The sequence below is a fragment of the Chlorella variabilis genome, assembly GCF_000147415.1.
Source record: "Chlorella variabilis unplaced genomic scaffold CHLNCscaffold_22, whole genome shotgun sequence".
NCBI lineage: Eukaryota > Viridiplantae > Chlorophyta > Trebouxiophyceae > Chlorellales > Chlorellaceae > Chlorella > Chlorella variabilis.
Genome location: NW_005435066.1, coordinates 870,516 through 886,928, shown reverse-complemented (window position 1 = coordinate 886,928; position 16,413 = coordinate 870,516). Strand labels below are relative to the sequence as shown.

General features: G+C 67.3%; 3 protein-coding genes across 3 annotated transcripts in view; 1 reads left to right on the top strand and 2 right to left on the bottom strand.

The window, feature by feature from the left end:
- Positions 1-1,414: 1,414 nt before the first annotated feature.
- Positions 1,415-11,610, bottom strand: CHLNCDRAFT_54503 (hypothetical protein; the record flags this gene model as incomplete). The annotated part of the gene is made up of 35 exons (XM_005844490.1): positions 1,415-1,468; positions 1,624-1,775; positions 1,993-2,100; positions 2,282-2,331; positions 2,483-2,612; positions 2,793-2,898; positions 3,020-3,610; positions 3,780-4,064; positions 4,247-4,349; positions 4,480-4,625; positions 4,771-4,868; positions 5,036-5,100; positions 5,283-5,583; positions 5,765-5,890; positions 6,045-6,156; positions 6,305-6,528; positions 6,658-6,717; positions 6,866-6,935; positions 7,128-7,219; positions 7,417-7,697; positions 7,797-7,914; positions 8,088-8,170; positions 8,321-8,384; positions 8,517-8,571; positions 8,757-8,858; positions 9,008-9,124; positions 9,326-9,450; positions 9,600-9,711; positions 9,867-9,987; positions 10,160-10,274; positions 10,429-10,654; positions 10,856-10,900; positions 11,109-11,185; positions 11,305-11,362; positions 11,539-11,610. 35 exons carry the CDS (start codon positions 11,608-11,610, stop codon positions 1,415-1,417), a joined length of 4,644 nt encoding a protein of 1,547 aa, XP_005844552.1.
- A 341-nt stretch (positions 11,611-11,951) lies between these two features.
- On the bottom strand, positions 11,952-13,743 carry CHLNCDRAFT_32535 (hypothetical protein). The gene is made up of 5 exons (XM_005844489.1): positions 13,436-13,743; positions 13,235-13,304; positions 13,007-13,115; positions 12,660-12,780; positions 11,952-12,465 (listed from the first exon to the last, which is right to left on the bottom strand). The coding sequence occupies exons 1-5, from the start codon at positions 13,719-13,721 to the stop codon at positions 12,248-12,250; spliced, it is 804 nt and encodes a 267-aa protein (XP_005844551.1). The 5' UTR covers positions 13,722-13,743; the 3' UTR covers positions 11,952-12,247.
- Positions 13,744-13,985: 242 nt separating this feature from the next.
- CHLNCDRAFT_138996 (hypothetical protein) overlaps positions 13,986-16,413 on the top strand; it is a gene marked incomplete at both ends in the record, with an annotated part of 3,218 nt that continues 790 nt past the window's right edge. The window contains 8 exons of the mRNA XM_005844590.1: positions 13,986-14,103; positions 14,243-14,322; positions 14,553-14,721; positions 14,895-15,061; positions 15,285-15,353; positions 15,489-15,598; positions 15,760-15,894; positions 16,118-16,202. Coding sequence (XP_005844652.1) covers positions 13,986-14,103; positions 14,243-14,322; positions 14,553-14,721; positions 14,895-15,061; positions 15,285-15,353; positions 15,489-15,598; positions 15,760-15,894; positions 16,118-16,202 — 933 coding nt within the window. The remainder of the gene's footprint in view (positions 14,104-14,242; positions 14,323-14,552; positions 14,722-14,894; positions 15,062-15,284; positions 15,354-15,488; positions 15,599-15,759; positions 15,895-16,117; positions 16,203-16,413) is intronic.

Here is a 16,413-nt window from a genome sequence, read left to right as displayed (position 1 = left end):
CCCTTGAGTAGGGCCCAGGCATCTTTTGCCCGGCCTTGGCTCCCGACCCACCCCCTCCCCCCGCAGGTAAGAGCAGCGTCAGCGTCAGCAAGCAACGGTCAGCGGCAGCCCCACCACCCCCACCTCCACCTCACACACTCACTGGCCCCTTGCGCGATGGCACGCCGGCATGTTGGCATGGGAACGCCAAGCCCGGCACGGTAGCGGCGGCTGACTGAGTAATGGCACAGCCGACCGCCGCGGCAGGCCACTTTGCACTCCTGCCTGCAATGCATGCACCCTTACATGTGCAGCCTTCTGGTATTTTCATGTGCCTGGGAGATGTGCGGGCATGGGGGCCCATGTGCCCCATGCCATTTGAGTGCCCGGCGGCGGCGCTGCCTGCCGCCGGGAGCCCGCACCAGCATCGGCACCCGTCGGCCTGGCAGGCCTAAGCTGCTAAGGATCCCCACGTCCCCCACCACGTTGTGGGGGTTGCGTGTCCGGCAGGACGGGGAGCGGGGCCAGGGTGGGGTGACCCTGGGACGCTCAGCTGGGGGGAGGGTGGTCGGAGCCATGGAGAGGGTGCTCCATGGTCCACCCCCTCTCTTGATGCCCCTTGATCACGTGTGCCCCCTGCCCAAGGTCTGCTCACGCGGCCTATCATAGCGGGGTGACTGTAACACAGGGTCCTGGCACCCCTACTCCATATCACCATCGATAGGCATGCACAACGCCCTGCAGGGCTTGCACCATCGATCGGTAAAGGCATCCTGCCATCGATAGGCGATGGTCCTTGACTTGACATTTGACTGCTACCAACCCCCTAAATACTCGATCCTCATCGTGTTCCAAGTGTCAACACGCCTATTTGAGCACCCCTACTCCATATCACCATCGATAGGCATGCACAGCGCCCTGCAGGGCTTGCACCATCGCTGAATGAGGGCCCAAATCACCACCGATGGCCAAAATTATGAAAATTCCAATCCCCCGTTTTTTTGGGCGCTGATCACGCTCCCGCTTTCAGAATTTCCATCTGAGGCCTCCTTGACCCCCAAACAGCCCCAACTGGCATGCAGCGCGGTGACAAAAACATGGTTTTCTTTCGGTCTTATGGTCACCCACTTGTCTAAACTTCTCTAAACCGGGGTTTTTGGAATCCTCTCATCAAGACGCGTCCATTGATACCCATAAGTCCACATTTGGCTGGAAATAAACCGGTTGTTCCCTGAAGCCACCCCTTATACCCTAAAAACCCTAAAACCCTAAAACCCTAAATAATCGAAGATACAGCCAGCAACATGGAGGTCAGCACGTTACAGGGCGCTGCATGCGTTCAATGAAATGGCAATGGCCGACCAGGGCAGCAACCAAATCGGGCCGGCCTCGGGGCGGGGAGGCTGTGGCGATCGCCCGCCACAAGCAACGGCGCTCAGTCTGACCCCGCGTACTCCATGTCAACGTCCTCTTCGGCGGGACTGTCGTCCTGCAGGAGGGAACCCAGCAGCAGCGCCAGGGGAGGTGAGGCCTATCCCGTAGGAGTGCGGGGTGGCAGGGCGGCCGCCGTGCCTGCCTGCGTGACTTCGACCAAGCCTGCCTGTCGTACGCATCATCCCTCCCTGTCCATCCACCCTCCCCCACCTGGTCATCCTGCTCCTCCCACTCCTCCTCGAGGAGCTCCTTGCCGTAGCCCGCCTGGTGGTCGGCGTGGTGGGCGGGCGCGGTGCGATGGCGAGTGCGGCGCGCCCCTGGGTTCAGCTCCGCATCCAGCTCCCGAGCAACCGCCTCGTCGTCTGCACCGACCAGGGCAGGGGTGCAGCGTGAGCAGCCAGGGAGAATAGGGGCCCCGTGCACGCCCCGTGCACACCACTGCCACATGGGCCAGCACACTGTGCCCAGTCACCTCCCATGCCGATACCCATCTCCCAGCAGCGAGCCAGCCTCAGCCGCCACCGTCACCCGGCACCAAGCTGGCACTGCCTCCAGCCGCCGCATTGCACCCCGCCCGACCTGTCGTCTCACGCTGCTTGGCGCGCTTGGCGGCCCGCTCCGCCCGCGTCTCCTTGTTGTCCTCGCCATCAGAGTCGGCACTGCCAGCGCGTGAGGTAGGGTCGGGGCCTGCGGGGCGGAAAGAGGGGAGGGGCAGCAAGAAGGGGCAGCAGGCAGGCTTCAGGCAAGATGCTTAACAGAGGGATCCAGCTGAGCGATGCCAAACAGCAGCAGGGGGTGCTGGCGGCCTGCAGGCCAGGGCATGTGGTGGTGCAGAGCAGGCAGGTGGGGCACATGCAGCTGCCCCCACCTTCGTAGTACAAGCGCTTGAGCATCGGCTTGGGCTCGCGCAAGCTGTACCTGCAGCGCACACGCAGCAGGCGAACGCGAGGGGCATGTCAGCAACGCCAGGCAACAACGTCAACTTATGTGACCATGCTCACTCTTCTGCACCACTCACCACCCACACCAAGCACATCCCTGCTGCAGCCAGCCAGCCCCCACCACCCACCGCGTTCCGCATGCTCCCGGCACCAGGCTGCCGCCCATAGCCTCCTTCAACACCCGCATGTTGAGCGTCAGCTTCAGCTTCACGCTGGTCTTCAGCGCCTCCAGGCGCAGCCACACAGCAGGCAGCGTGCCTGCAGCGGGCGGGGGCCGGGGCGGGGGCACTCAGTGCAGGACCTTTACCTTTACCTTTACCAGTGCAGGACGGACGGGTCAGCGTGCAAGGCCAGGCAAAAGGTACAGGTCGCTGCAGTTGCCCGCAGCTGCGCGGCGCAGCGCGGCCTCCGGGGGCCCAGCTGCCTGGCGCCACTCACAGATGTCGGCGGGCTGCGGCGCGGGCTGGGAGAAGGGGCGCCAGTGGGGCTTCAGGTACTCTGGCCGCACCATTCCCTCCAGCACCAGCAGCGCAGCCATGAGCGCCTGCAGGAACAGGGAGGGAGCCAAGATGTCCAAAAGGGCGGGGTCAGGCAGGACTTGCCGTCAGCACAAGCCGGCGACCAGACAAGAGCTGCAACCCGTGCAGCAGCAATCACCCCCGCACACGTGCCTGGGGCGTGTGCGCGGCCGCCACCATGGCGCGCCAGCGCTGCCGCCGCTCCTCGCTGCCCGCCAGCTCGTCGTACGTCCCCGACTGGTTGCCCTCCTCAAACGACAGCATAGCGTGGTGCAGGCGCGCCACTGCGGAGGCCCTGGCCGCCTCCGGGTCCACCGGCTCTGCCTCTGCCGCCTCTGGCACCCGCGGCAGCTGCGCGTGCTGCATCGCAAACTGCTGGTGCTGGTCCAGCAGCAGTGAGACGTGCGCCGCCAGCGGCTTCTCGCGCGTGCCCTTGGGGTTGAGCCACTGCGCCAGCTGCTGCAGGTGCAGGATGCTGTGGAACAGGCCCACCTGCCAGCCGGCGGGGCCGGCGCCGGCGCCGCCGCCGCCGCCTGCCCCGGTGCCGTTCACCACCGCCGCCGCTGCCTCCACGCTGGCAGGAACGATTGAGTCGAGCGAGTGCCTCTCCACCACCAGCAGCGGCGGGGCGTGGGGGGGCACCAGCGAGGGGTCGGGTGCCGCGGCAGCTGCCGGCAGCATCCAGTACCGATTGTACTGCCGGTCCAGACCCACCGGCTCCAGCCGCACGGGGCCCACCTGCAGCGGCGGGTCAAGGAGTCGGCAGCAGCCGGCGTGGGGTGTGAGCAGGGCCATCCGCAGGTGACCAGCTCGCTGCAGGAAGGGCAGGCCCACGACGCCACCTCCCCCCGCCCCCCCCCACACACACACATCCACGCCGCAACGAAACACACACACACACACACACACACAGCCTCGCCTGCGCGATGTCGTGCTCCAGCTTGCTGATGCGCTCCACCATGCCCTCGATCTCGGCGGCGGGGTCGCGCCCACGCCGCGCGCTGTGCCGCGACGCTTGCGGCGGCAGCGGGGGCAGCGCCGCCGCGCCCGGCGGCGCGCCGGCGTCCCCGCCGCCGCCCTCGCCGCCGCCCGCGGCCGGCTGCTGCTGCTGCTGCTGCGCGGCGGCCATCTCTGACTGCAGGCGCTTCACCTCGGTCTTCAGCTGGGCTATCTCCTTCTTCTTATCCTTGACCTGCAAGCAGCCAGGGCAGGCGGGTGGCGCCAGGTCAGGCCAGCTTTTGGACCCTCTCGGGAGCAGCTGGCCAGCATTTCAGCTGGTGCCACAGCAGGCTGAGCCGACTCACGCTAGCAGGCAGTGGAAACAATGCACAATGATGGTTCTGCCAGCTGGGCAACAGGCGGGCAGGGCCGCACCTCGTCCTCCTCGCCGTGCAGCGTGTCGTGGAGGCGCGCCGACTCGGCGCACAGCGACAGCAGCAGGCGCAGCAGCGCGCACCGATCCTCCACGCTCCACTCGCTGCAGGGGAGGGAAGGACGCAGGAGGGGTCAGGGGTGGCCTTGGGAACTAATGCATGACAACAAAAAACCAACCAGCGCCTCCAGCACCCTTCCGAGCCACCCACCAGCCACCCACACAGCAACCCCACCTGTACTCCTTAGTAGCCAGCAGCTGCGCCAGGCGCCAGGTCGCGTCGCCGCCGCTGGCCCGCGCAAACTCCACAGTCAAAGGCTTGCCGCCGCTCAGCGCGCCGGGGCCTTGCAGCTTGAGGCAGCGCGGGCACAGGAAGGGCTCCTGCGCGGTGCGGGGCGGCGAAGCAGGAGAGGGAGGTGAGTACGGGGGGAAGCAAGGCGGATCAGTGGTGCCACAGCCTGCAGGCCACAGCCACGTTCACAGCAAGCGGCCCCAGGCATCAGCAGCGGCGGCTGTGTGGCCCCACCGTCTGCAGCGGCAGCTCCTCCAGCGGCGGCTCTAGGCAGTAGCTGTGCTGCTGGCAGTCGCAGGTGTCGCAGGGCAGCAGGCGGGCGGGGTCGTCGTCTGCATGGTGTGGTGGAGGAGTAAGGAGTGTGCGGGGAGGAGCAGGGGGGCAGAAAAGTGCGAGGAAAGAGCGGCGAGAGGGGAGGAGGGAAGGGCAGATACAGAAGGCACGCACATAGGCAGGACAGGCGGATCTGCACGAGGCAGCCATGGGTAAGCGGGCTCACCATTCCAGCACACCAGGCACCCGCGCCAGCTGCTGGCCACGTGGTCCTTGAAGGGCGCAAAGGGCCTGCAGGCAGGCAAGGGTGCACAGGAGGGCAGCCCGGTGGCGGCACGGGAGCAGGTCGTGCCCAGCCCACCCGCTGCGAGCGGTCAGGCCCAGCTTGAGCAGTACAGCACAAGTGCAGTACTGCCGACGCGCAGCCATGAGTCCCTGCAAACAAAGCAGCCAGATGCCAGCAGCCCAGTCACCTGTCCAGGTCGCGCACGGCATCAGTGGCCGTGCGCTGGCCCAGCCCCGCGGGCCCCCGCCCGTCCTCGGCCGCCGCCTGCTGGCTGGGCTCCACAGAAGCTTCCCTCGAGGCCGCCGAGCCAGGCGTGGGCGCCGCGCCGCCCTCCGCCTTGACTCCAGGCTCGGGCGTGGGGCGCGGCCCGCGACGCTGCTGCGGCAGCGCCGCATGCTGCGCCACGTAGTCTGCGGCGCCCGTCACCTCAATCTCCCTCAGCGCCTGCTCCAGCTTGCTCACCGCCAGCGCGGCCAGCTCGGGGGCGGCTGCAGGGGTACGCGAGTGATGAGCAGGGGAGGGAACAATAATACCTCCATTCAAGGGGCAGGTGCAATGGGAACGGAGCGGGCAACACACAAGAGACGGCAGGCGGGTTGAGACAGTTGCAACCAACCCCCAGCATCCCCGTGCATCCGCGCCGCCCACGCCCACCCACACCCCACTCACACTTGTCCAGGTACTCCTGGGCAAACAGGGAGTGTGCCTTGTTGCAGGCTGCCTGGTACAGCGAGGCCGCATACTTGACGTCGGCGGCAAAGGCGGCCAGCGGGTCGGGCAGCGCGGTGTACACGCCTATGGGCATGGTGAAGGGGCAGGGAGGTGAGGTGTGCGGGGGGCATGCAGGTGACAACAGGAGACAACAGCAGCAGGGATTAGTGAGCACAGGCTCCAAGGCAGGCATGCGGAGCCAAGACCACCTCTGCCCTGCTGCCACAGCCCCACCCACCGGCGTCCACGCGAGCCGCAATGCACTTGAAGTCCAGGGGCCGCCCAAACTTGGCGGCGGCTGCCGCTGCCTGGCCGCCGTAGCACAGCACCCGCCCATCGCCCTTCTTCATCTGCAGGGGTGGACAGGTTGAGGCGGGCGGGCAGGCAGGCACGATGTGCGACCATGGAGGATCATGCTGGGGTTGAGGCCCAGGCAGCAATCGCCCCATCCCCACCCGACCCAACCCACACCTCTCTGCACTCACACCTCCCCCCCACCTTGCTGGCTTGGATGATGTCCTTGAGCAAACACCGCAGCAGCTGCTGCTCCTGCCGCTGCTCCTCCTCGCTCTTGCTGCCGCCGCCCCCCTCCACCTCGGCCAATGCGCGATGCGCTGCCGCCACCGCGACGGCGTCGACGCGCGCAATCACCGAGTGTCCAGCGGTCTTGCTGGCGCCGCGTGGCAGCGCGGCGGCGCCTTGCGCGAGGGTGGCCGGGGGGCCTGCGCGGCAGGGGAGCAGGGGGCAGGGCTAGCAGGTCAGGTGGCGCAAAACTAAGGCCGTGCAGAACGACCGCCCAGCCATGCATGCGGCCTCAATGCAGCACACTACAGTGTGGTACAGCGCAGTACCTGCTGTGAGGTACTGCAGAATGACCCAAGGATCCATTACCGCCAACAGCGACGAGGCGCCTGCAGCAGCGACACATAAGGGGCGGCAGTCGCGGGCGGCAAGATCAGCAGCAGTGGCGCAGCGGCAGCAGACCAGAGAACCCACACGGCACTGCAGCAAGTGCCGGCAGCGTTGCAGACTGCGACCAAGGCCGCCCACCCCACCCACCTGCTGCCCCGCTGTCTTTGGCCTGCGTCAGAGCGCTGGTGGCCAGCACTGTGAGGTAGCGGCGGGCGGCCTGCAGCGCGGAGGGAAGCACACAGCGGTGCCGCAGAGTTACGACACGTTGCAGGAGGCAGGGACATCTCTCGTCTCTCTGGGCGCTTTCTACTACTGGCTGATCAACCCATCCCATCCCATCCCGACCTGGCCCTGCCCTGCCCTGCCCTGCCCTGCCTCCCAAGAGAACCGTTGCCTCCACCCCGCCCACCTCCTGCCACGTCTCCTGCTTGATGGCCAGTGGATGCAGCGCATGCTTGCCGGGGCCCCGCAAATCGGCCATCGTGATGTCGCTGTTGGCACCTGCAGGAGCGGCGGCGGCACCGGGCAGCCGCACGGGCAGCGAGGGGCAGAGGAATTTAGCGACACGGGACAGCGAACGGGAGGGCAGGGAAGAGCAGATCAGGGGGAACAACCGGCCCTAAAAGCGCCTTTCCATGGCAGCAGCTGGCTTGCAGACAACCAAACCCAGCCCAAAACCGAGCGGAAGCTGCACGCACCGATGATGGCCTGGGCGGTGTCCTGGAACAGGCCGCCCACCAAAAACTCGAGCAGCACCATCTGCAGCTGCACCGCAGCATCCGGGGGAGGCGCTGCAGCCTGCTGCTCCTCCTCCACGCCCTCCATCGGCCCGCCGCCCGCTGTGGGAGACAGCGGCTGCTCCTGCTGCGCCGGGGGCGGCGGCGGCGCTGGCGGCACCTCTCCCAGCAGCGCCGACTCCAGCTGCTGCAGAGTGGGCAACTGCTCGCCCTCCCCAAGCTTCAGCAGCGGCACGCCAAACCTGCATTGGGCAGGGGAGAGGTGGCAGTGGGCAACATCAGAGCGCCAGGCACAGCGACGGCTGGCCAAAACTGCGAGCAGTAGCCTCCTTCCCACTCACCTGCTCACAAACTGCCAGGCCTCCAGCAGCACTGCCTGTTGGTGCAGTGGCAGGCGTCCGGTGGCGATGAACGAGGGCTCCGGCGGCGGCTCGTCAGCGTTCGGCAGCTCAGTGTCCTCTGTGAGTAGGAAGGGCCAGGATGGGAGCAGCACGGAAGGCACAGTGAACAGCGAGGCAGGCAGGCGAGGCTCAGAGCGTGTCAGACAGAGGCAGGCAGGACACCAGGGAGCAAGCCGGGAAGGGTGGGACGTGCCAGACAGGCGGCGGGCAGCAGGTGCACAGCAGACGCACCCACGGTGGCGTTGAGCTCCGCCTGCCGCCGCTGCGCCTCGATATAGGCCGCCTTCTGCTGCAGCCGCTGCAGGTCGGTGAGCCTGCGGGGAGAGTGGGAGACAGTGGCAGAGCAGAGCAGAGCAGGAACTCAACCATCCGGCACAGTGCCAATGAGGACACCTGCTTTGCCGGCACCAGTGCGCGTACTCCCGGTCCCGATTTGGAAATCTTGTTTCACGCCGGCCACTCACTTGTCTCGGTCCGACCGCCTGCGGTCCCGCCCCTTGTCCAGCTTCATGCGCATCCTCGGGTCAGCTGCAGGCAAGATGGGAGAGCGGGCAGGGTGTCAGACGGCTCAGCACAGCAGCCGGGCTGGCGAGCGAGCAACTGGCGCTGCTGACACACACGCCCACACACATACACCATGCACACGGCGCAGCCACCCACCGAAGCCCGTCTGCATCTCCTCCATCTCCGCCTGCTTGATGATGCCGTCTATGACCTGCAGGAGTGTGGGCGCGTGGGCAGGCAGGCAGGCCGGGTAACGGGAGGCAGGCGGGCGCAGAAAGGGGAGATAATGCACGCATGCCTTGCCAGCAGTGCTGCTTCAACTGCCGCGGCCTCTGCAGCAGCACAGCCCTCCACATCTGCCGCCACACACGGCACAGCGCCCTTGAAACACCTCACCCTCCGCACAGCGTTCTCCTCGGCCTCCTTGCGGCTGGGCCTGGGCGGGCGCTTGCGTGGCCCCGAGCCCTCGGCGCTCATTCGCCGCGTGTCGATAGGGACCTGCTCCGGCAGCAGCAGTATGCATGTGCCCAGGTGTCAGCGTGACTGGCACCGCTCGCTGCACACCCAGGCACAGCCCACCGCCAGACGCCCGCGCCTGGCCTCGGAAGAAACACCGACAAACGCCAGACACCCACACAGCCACCCACCTGCGCCTTGCCGTGCGCTGCCAGCTCAGCGTTGAGGCGCCGAGTCTCGGCCACCCAGCCGCCCGGCCGCTCATCCACAAACACGTAGCCGGGGCACTGGTCGGCGCCGGGGAGCCCCTGCGGGCAGGCAGAGCACAGGCGGGAAGAGACATGTCGATTCAGGGCATCAAGTTACGGGACCTGCAAGCAGGCCAGCCCAGCCAGTGCGCCCTGCAGCTCCAACATTCCAGAGGAGGCAGGGCCCGGCCCCATCATCCACCAGGTAGAGCCGCACGTCCGGGGTCCCCATCTCGTGCGGCCTCCGCCCCACTCACACACCTCTATGGCCTGCAGCACCGTGGGGTCTGCCAGCCCAAAGCGCTCCAGGCCCCACTGGGCGCTCAGCGGGCGGCACTTGACAAGCAGGTGCTCGGCGCCGTCCAGCGCGCGCCCAGCTGGCGCCACTGCAGCAGCACGAGCAGGCATGGGGACGTTGCTGGCTGGGCAAGCAGCAGGCCGAGGCGGGGTGGAGGCAGCAGATGGCGTCCCGGCGGGCCCTGCTGCCGCCAGCACCTCGGCTCCACTGGCGGCAGCAGCCACACAAGCCACACACCTGGGCTGCCCTCTGGGTCGTCATAGTGCGCATGTGAGGGCGCGCCGCGGTTCTTGATGCTGCGGTTGAGCAGCGCTATCTCAAGCGCCTCCTGCTGCCGCTCCTCGGCATCCTGCAGGGCAGCGGCTCGGCGCATGCAAGGCGCGGTCAGCACCTCCAGGCCAGGTGGCAATCGGTCCTGACGATGCGAGCTGGCATACTGCAGCCGCAGACGGTCGGCCAGGCCCAGGCAAATAACCCAACAGCGCAGCATGGCAGCCCCCGCACCACCAGCCCCAGCCCCAGGCCCAGCAGCACCTTGTAGGCATCGTCTGGCGTAGGGCCCGCCCCAAGCTCCATCACCTCGGTGGCGGGACGCCCCTCGTGCGCCAGCCGCTGGGCCTTGATCCTGCGGGGAGCAGGGGCGGAGGAGGCAGCGCGCACCGGTGGGAGCAGGGGCAGCAACATGCATGTGCCAGGCAAACAAGCGAGCAGTAGACCCGACAACCAGCCTACTGGAACACTTGCCAGCCAGCGCGCAGCCAGGAAGGCCGGCACAAGGCGCAGCCGGCAGCTCCTACCTGAACATGGGCCCCGAGGGCGTCTCGGTGATGGAGTTGATGAAGCGCACCCCCTTCTCATCCTCCCACTCCGCAGTGAACCCAGCGGGCCAGAGCCGGTCCGAGTTGCAGAAGGCTGCAGGCAGGAACGGGCGGCAGCGGCAGCAGCAGAGTGAAGCATGGGGCTGGTGGGTGAACGGTCCTGCACAGAGAGGCGCGCAGCTGCAGCAACCAGGCTGGCTCATGCGCCCATCTGCATCGCAACGCAGGTAGCTCTCTGGCCAACTCACCGGTGCTGCCGGGGTGCAGGCCACCCAGGGTGATGACCGTCACGCCGCAGGGCAGCTTGCGTGGCAGGGTAAACTCCCGGCGCCGCTTGCGGGCCGCCGCGATCGCGGCATCGCGGGTGAGCGGCGGTGGGGCGGCGCCGCCGCCGCTGCCCTCGCCCATGCGGCTGCGCCCCTTGCCGCTGCCCTTGCCCTCCTTGCCCTCCACGACACCCAAGTCGCGAGCAATCTGTAGGCACAAGAAGGAGAGATCGTGGTTCAGGATGCGGATTGGTGAGGTGGCCCTCTGCAACTTCAGCAACACCTGTACCGTGGCAGCAGTACCCCCCGCGTGCGAGCGGCGGCAGTGCCTGCTCGTGTGCGGTTGCCAACGGCAGCGGAGCCGCAGCCACAACAACGCCAGCCTGAGCCTGCATCATGTGCTGCTCACCTCCATGCGCGAGCGGTAGCGCTTGTTGCCCGGCGAGAAGTAATACTGCAGCAGCGGCGTTGAGAAGAGAGGAGCGGGCATGGTGTGAGGCGGCGCCGCCAAGGTTGTGGCTGGCGCAGACCGCCTGCCGCTCCCTGCACCGAGCCGCTTCCCGCTGCCCAGCTTCCAGGCACACCGCCGGCGCGCATCACGCCTGGCAGCAGGGCCTGCAACAGGCAAGCAGCGCATTCGCAACAGCAGCAGGCTGGCGCACCGCATCGGTGGTGCCCAGCGATGTGCCGCTGCCCCGAATCTTGACCTCCACGCGCCATCCCTCCTCCAGAGGCTGGCCTGCAGGGCACAACCAAGAAGCTAGGGGGCACCCGTGGGCTGCCAAGGCCAGCAATTGGCCCCAAGGCTGCTCACTGCCGATGGCTGCCATCCGGCGGCCAGAGCGCGCGCTGGCCCACCCTTCTCCACGAAAAACTCCTTGAGCCTGTCCAGCAGCTCCTTCTCCTTCTCCTTGCCCTGGAATCGGGGGGTGGGCACTGTGAGCAAGCCCCCGATCGCTGCGCCAGAGGCCCGCGCGACGGCTGCCGGCACGCGGGGCAGCGCCGACGCCCAGCCTGAGCCGTGTCCGGCGCCTGCACTGTTGGCACCGCCACCACCCTGCGCGCCGTGCCTCTCTGCCGCCCCTCGCCCACCTTCTGGATCAGCGCTGCGTGGCTGTAACCTCCCGGCGTTCCGCCAGAGGTGCCCTCGCCGTCCTCCGCCATGGCCACCCTCAGCCACCCTCAGCTGCGATCAGGGTCTGTCACGACCTCCTGGGGCCGCCCATAGCCGGGGGAAAGGGTGCAGGACGGCGCAGGCGCCCCGGCCTCGTCAGCAGCACGGTTGCCAGCGCTGCGCTGCGGGGCGACAGCGGGGGCGGGGGAGGCCGGCCTGGCGGGGGTGCTGCCGCTCGCCGCCGCCTCTTTCTCTGCCACACCCGTGTTCCTAGCCCGGCAATGCGTTCGCAGTACACCGGCGTGTATCTCAGGGCTGTGTTACAAGGAATTAAATGGAGACGGGCAGAGTGGGGGGCGGCCAGCGCCGGCGGCGCTGAAGAGGCGGCCGCAAAACAGCGGTGCCGAAACACCGGCACGTATACAGCATAGAGGGCATTGGGGGTACAGCAGTCATGCATGAATTCATTATGATAGCTTTCTCGTAGTATATCAGTGTTTGGGCACAGCAGAATTCTCTCCTCGGCGGCAGCATGAGCCGCCCCTCTGGTGCAACCGCTAATCAGCAACGCTCAATCAGCTGCGGGCAATGGGCTGCGCAGCTCCAAAACGCGGCTTCCATGCGGGCGCATATCCAAAAATGAGGCTCCTCGGCGGGCGGGCAGGCATCAGCATAAATCGGCGCTGGTCATGGGAAGGAGGTGAACTGCAGCACCTTCTCCACAATCTCGAACCCGGTGGGGATCTGCCAGGCAAAGAGCAGGATGTTGATGGTGTTCAGCGCGATGTGCGCGCTGCGAGCAGTCTCGTTGCCCTTCTGCATGGCCGGCACCAGCGAGGCCGCCAGCGCCCACAGCACGGTGATGGCGGCGCCCGCGTACAGGTGAGGGCCCGGGAACAGCTTGCCTGCACGGCAGGCCAGAGGAGAGGCGGTGAGCAACAAGGCATCGGCCTCATGAGGCAGCAGCAGCAGCGACAGCCAGCGGCTGGCTCGCAGCAGCAACGAGCGCCCCTGCGGCCAACCGACGCTGCTGCGCCTGCCCGGCAGCGACGCGTGCTTCCCTGCCACGCAGGGTGCCCACATGCATGCTGGCACCCACCGGTGCGCAGGAAGGTGTTGAACGCGCCCGACACGCTGATCAGCACGCCCAACCCCAGCAGCAGGCTGCCCCAGTTGTTGTGCTGCTCGTTCAGCTTCTTGCCGATCAGCTCCTTGCGCTCCTGGGGGCAGAGGTGGGAGAGGGTGGAAAGGAGGGGCTCAACAGCGGGGCTCGCCAGCAGGTGGGCGCCCAGAATGTGGCAGCAGCGCAGCACGCGGCTGGCCAAAGGCAGGGGGCGTGACGCCACATTGCCCACAGCAACGATGTGCCATCGCTGCATCACACTCGGCAACAGCAGCAGCAGATAGCAAGAGCAAACTGGCTGATGCTAACGCGCAGCCACCCACCGCCTCCAGTGCCGAGATCTCGGCGGTCAGCGGCGACGCAGGGCGGTTGCCCTCGGCGTCGGCAGGCGGCAGCGCCGCTTTCTTCTCCTTGATGATGCCCACAAGCTCCCTGAAGCCAGATCACACGAGAACACACATGGCCAGCCAGCACTCAGAAATCAAGCCGAGCCTGCCAGCGGCGGAGGACTGCCGTGGCCACGCCGCGCTCGACAGGCGGCGCCAGCTCACCGGGCGTGGCGCCACTGGAAGCCCAGGTAGCCGGCATACACGGAGCCACCAAATAGGAACAGCATCATGCCTGCCAAGGGCAGGAGTGGGGGCAGATGGCAGCAGGATGACTCGTAAGCGACAGATTGGAGAGGGCGGTGCCCGGGGCCGCCGCGCCGCCTCCCACACCGCCGTGGCCAGAACCCACCACCTTGTTCTCACCTGGGTGGATGAGGGAGAAGATGCGGCCCTTCAGGATCTCGGGCACGGCCTGCGCGGCCTCAGCATCCAGCACAAAGGGAGCCAGCAGACCCGCCGCAGCCAACACCGCGGTGGTAGCCAGCTGCTGCTGCTCCTGGGCGGCCTGTGCCATCGGCTTCTGATCCGCGGAGCCCCGCACGGCAATGGAGCGGCGCAAGGGCGCGGCAAGGGCTTTGGGGGCGCCCTGACGCAGGGCCACCCTGCTGGTGGTCAGCCGTGTGACGCTAGCGAGCTGCAGGGCCTGCATGATGGTTCCTTGCGTGAGGATGTGTGGTCGGGAAGGCCGATCTGTGGCGCATTGGCCAATTCAGTCGCCCGGCGTTCCTGCCTTCTACCCAGGCCAGGCATTTGGGCCCGGCCTGCAGGGCGTGCATATTGCGTTGCCAGCAGTCTCCCGGCCGCCTGGTTGTCGATCCAGTCCATTTGGCAGCGCCGGCGGAGCGGCAGGGGACACGCCCCACTGGCACACACTCCATCACCTCCCATCTGTGGCTGCCAAGGGCCGGGCATCATGACACAATATGACCTGACGCCCGCCATCTCCAAGCACCTAGACAAGCACCTCATTTTCCCGCTGCTGGAGTTCCTGGGCAGCAAGGGCCTCTACGATGTGGCGGACATAGAGGCCGGTATGTGGCATGCGAGGATAGGATCCGTGCAGCAGCAGCCGCGCGCAAGGAGGCCCGCCCGACGGGCGCTGCCGCACCCGTGCCGCCGCCTGCTTCCGCCGTGCCTGTCGCTGAGCGCGCCGCGCTCTGCTGCCTGCAGCCAAGCTGGCGCTCATCGAGAAGACCAACATGGTTGACTATGCGGTAGACATCTACCAGCAGCTCAACCAGACGGATGAGGTGCGGGGATGGCAGCGACGCTGCCGCCGGTGGCACCGCAAACCACGCCGCCTCCTGCGTGCCTCAATGTGGTGCCGCAGCCACCGGCGCGCTGCTGTCCAGCAGATGCCATCATGCTACGTTGCCTCGCTGTGGGCTGGCACAGCCGCACGCGGCCCCACCTCGCTGCACGCCGCCGCCACACGCTGCTGCCGCCACACGCGCTCATCCCAATCCCCGTCGCCGCCCAGGTGCCCGAGTCGCTGCGCCAGCGCCGCGGCGAGGTGGTGGCCAAGCTGAAGAGCCTGGAGGGGGCTGTGAAGCCCATCACCGACTTCCTTTCCAACGAGGAGAATGTGAAGCTGCTGAAGCAGGACAAGACGCAGAACATGACCTTCCTGCAGAAGGAGTTCAACATCGGTGCGTGTGCGCCGCCCTGGGCAGGGCTTTAGGTTCATGGTGGCCGCCGAGGTCTGGGGAGCTTGCCTGATGCATGGAGGCGGCGCGGCATGCTGCGGCGGGTAGGGTGGCGCGGCAGGCAGCCGCCCGCACTGACCTGTGCCGTGCTGCTACCCGTCCCGCCGTACGAGCAGGGCCGGAGCAGGTGGATGCGCTGTACCACTTTGCGAAGTGGAACTTTGAGTGCGGCAACTACTCGGCGGCCGCCGAGTACCTGTACCACTACCGCACCCTGTCCACCCACCCCGAGCGCACCATCGCCTCGCTGTGGGGCAAGGTGGCCGCCGACGTGCTGCTGCAGGTGGGGGCCCGCGCGGCGTCTGGGCAGGGCAGCCCAGGGCGACGGCCGGCGCTAGTGCTGCAGCTGTGGAAGTGCGGCTGCGGGCCGCTGGGCGTATGGTTGAGCGCGTATTGTTGAGCGCGGCAGTCATGCAGGCATGCTCGCCCATCCCGCGACGCCCTCCCCCTCCAGCCGCCCTGCTCTCACTCCTTCCCCATCCAAACACGCTCCACTGCGCTTTCAGGAGTTTGGGTCCGCCATGGACGACATCTTGAAGCTCAAGGAGATGCTGGACGTGGACACCTTTGCGCCGGTGGGTGTGGGCGGGGAGCCTGCCCCTGGCCTTCGCCAGCCTGGCGCTGCCTCTTAGCGTCACAGTGCACAGGCTCCCCAACCCCGGTGCTGGCACTTGAGCGCAGACCGCTCCCTTGCGGTGCCGTGCCCGCAGGTGGCCAAGCAGCTGCAGCAGAAGGCGTGGCTCATGCACTGGAGCCTGTTTGTCTTCTTCAACCACGAGAACGGCCTCAATGCCCTCATCGACCTCTTCATGCAGGACAGGTGTTGTGGGCCGCAGCCAGACGCAGGGGCTGTGCCTTGGAGGCAGCTGGTGGCAATGTGGCCACCCTTGCGCTCTCAACCCCACCTGGGGTGCCGCTTAATGGCCAAGCCCTGCTCTCTGGATGAAAAAATGCCACCGCCACCACCCCACCGCCTCGCAGGTACCTGACCGCCATCCAGCTGACCTCGCAGCACCTGCTGCGCTACCTGGCTGTGGCGGTGGTGGTGAACAAGCGGCGGCGCAACGTGCTGAACGACCTGAAGCGGGTGGTCAGCCAGGAGGCGTACGAGTACAGGTGGGGGCTTGGTGGGGCAGCTGGGGGTGGTGTGGTTGTGCTGTGTGTGTGTCTGTGGCGGGTGGGGCGGCAGCGCGAGGAGTGAGGTGATGCTGAAGCGTCGACAGGGCCGATGCAGGAGGAAGGTGGTGGTGGAGCGGCTGCTGATGCGGCTGCAGACGACCCGCCCTCCAGTTGTGTGCTGACCCTGCCTGCCTGCGCTGCCACCATTCCCTCCCCGCAGCGACCCCGTCACCGAGTTTGTGCGCTGCCTGTTTGTGGATTACGACTTTGACGGGGCGCAGGAGCAGCTGGCCAAGTGCGAGGAGGTGAGCGTGCCGGCGGGGAGAAGGGGGAGAGCGCCAGCACGGGCGGCGAGGCTGCAGGAGGGTGGGAGTGGGCATCTGCTGCGGGCCTCTCCTCCCCTCGGCCACACAAGCACACACGCACCACCATACCCCTGCCCCCACCTCGCGTCACCCGCTGCCCTGCCTGCCGCCCTGCCTCACCTGCCTCCCGCCACCCCCCCCCCACCGGGGC

Excerpts from the sequence above, each read along its gene's own strand:
- CHLNCDRAFT_32535 (XM_005844489.1), bottom strand. The coding sequence starts at position 13,721 with ATGCAGGCCCTGCAGCTCGCTAGCGTCACACGGCTGACCACCAGCAGG. Across the intron at positions 13,305-13,435 it reads CTTCTCCCTCATCCACCCAG|GCATGATGCTGTTCCTATTT; the intron begins GTGAGAACAAGG and ends TGCCCTTGGCAG. Across the intron at positions 13,116-13,234 it reads TTCCAGTGGCGCCACGCCCG|GGAGCTTGTGGGCATCATCA; the intron begins GTGAGCTGGCGC and ends ATCTGGCTTCAG.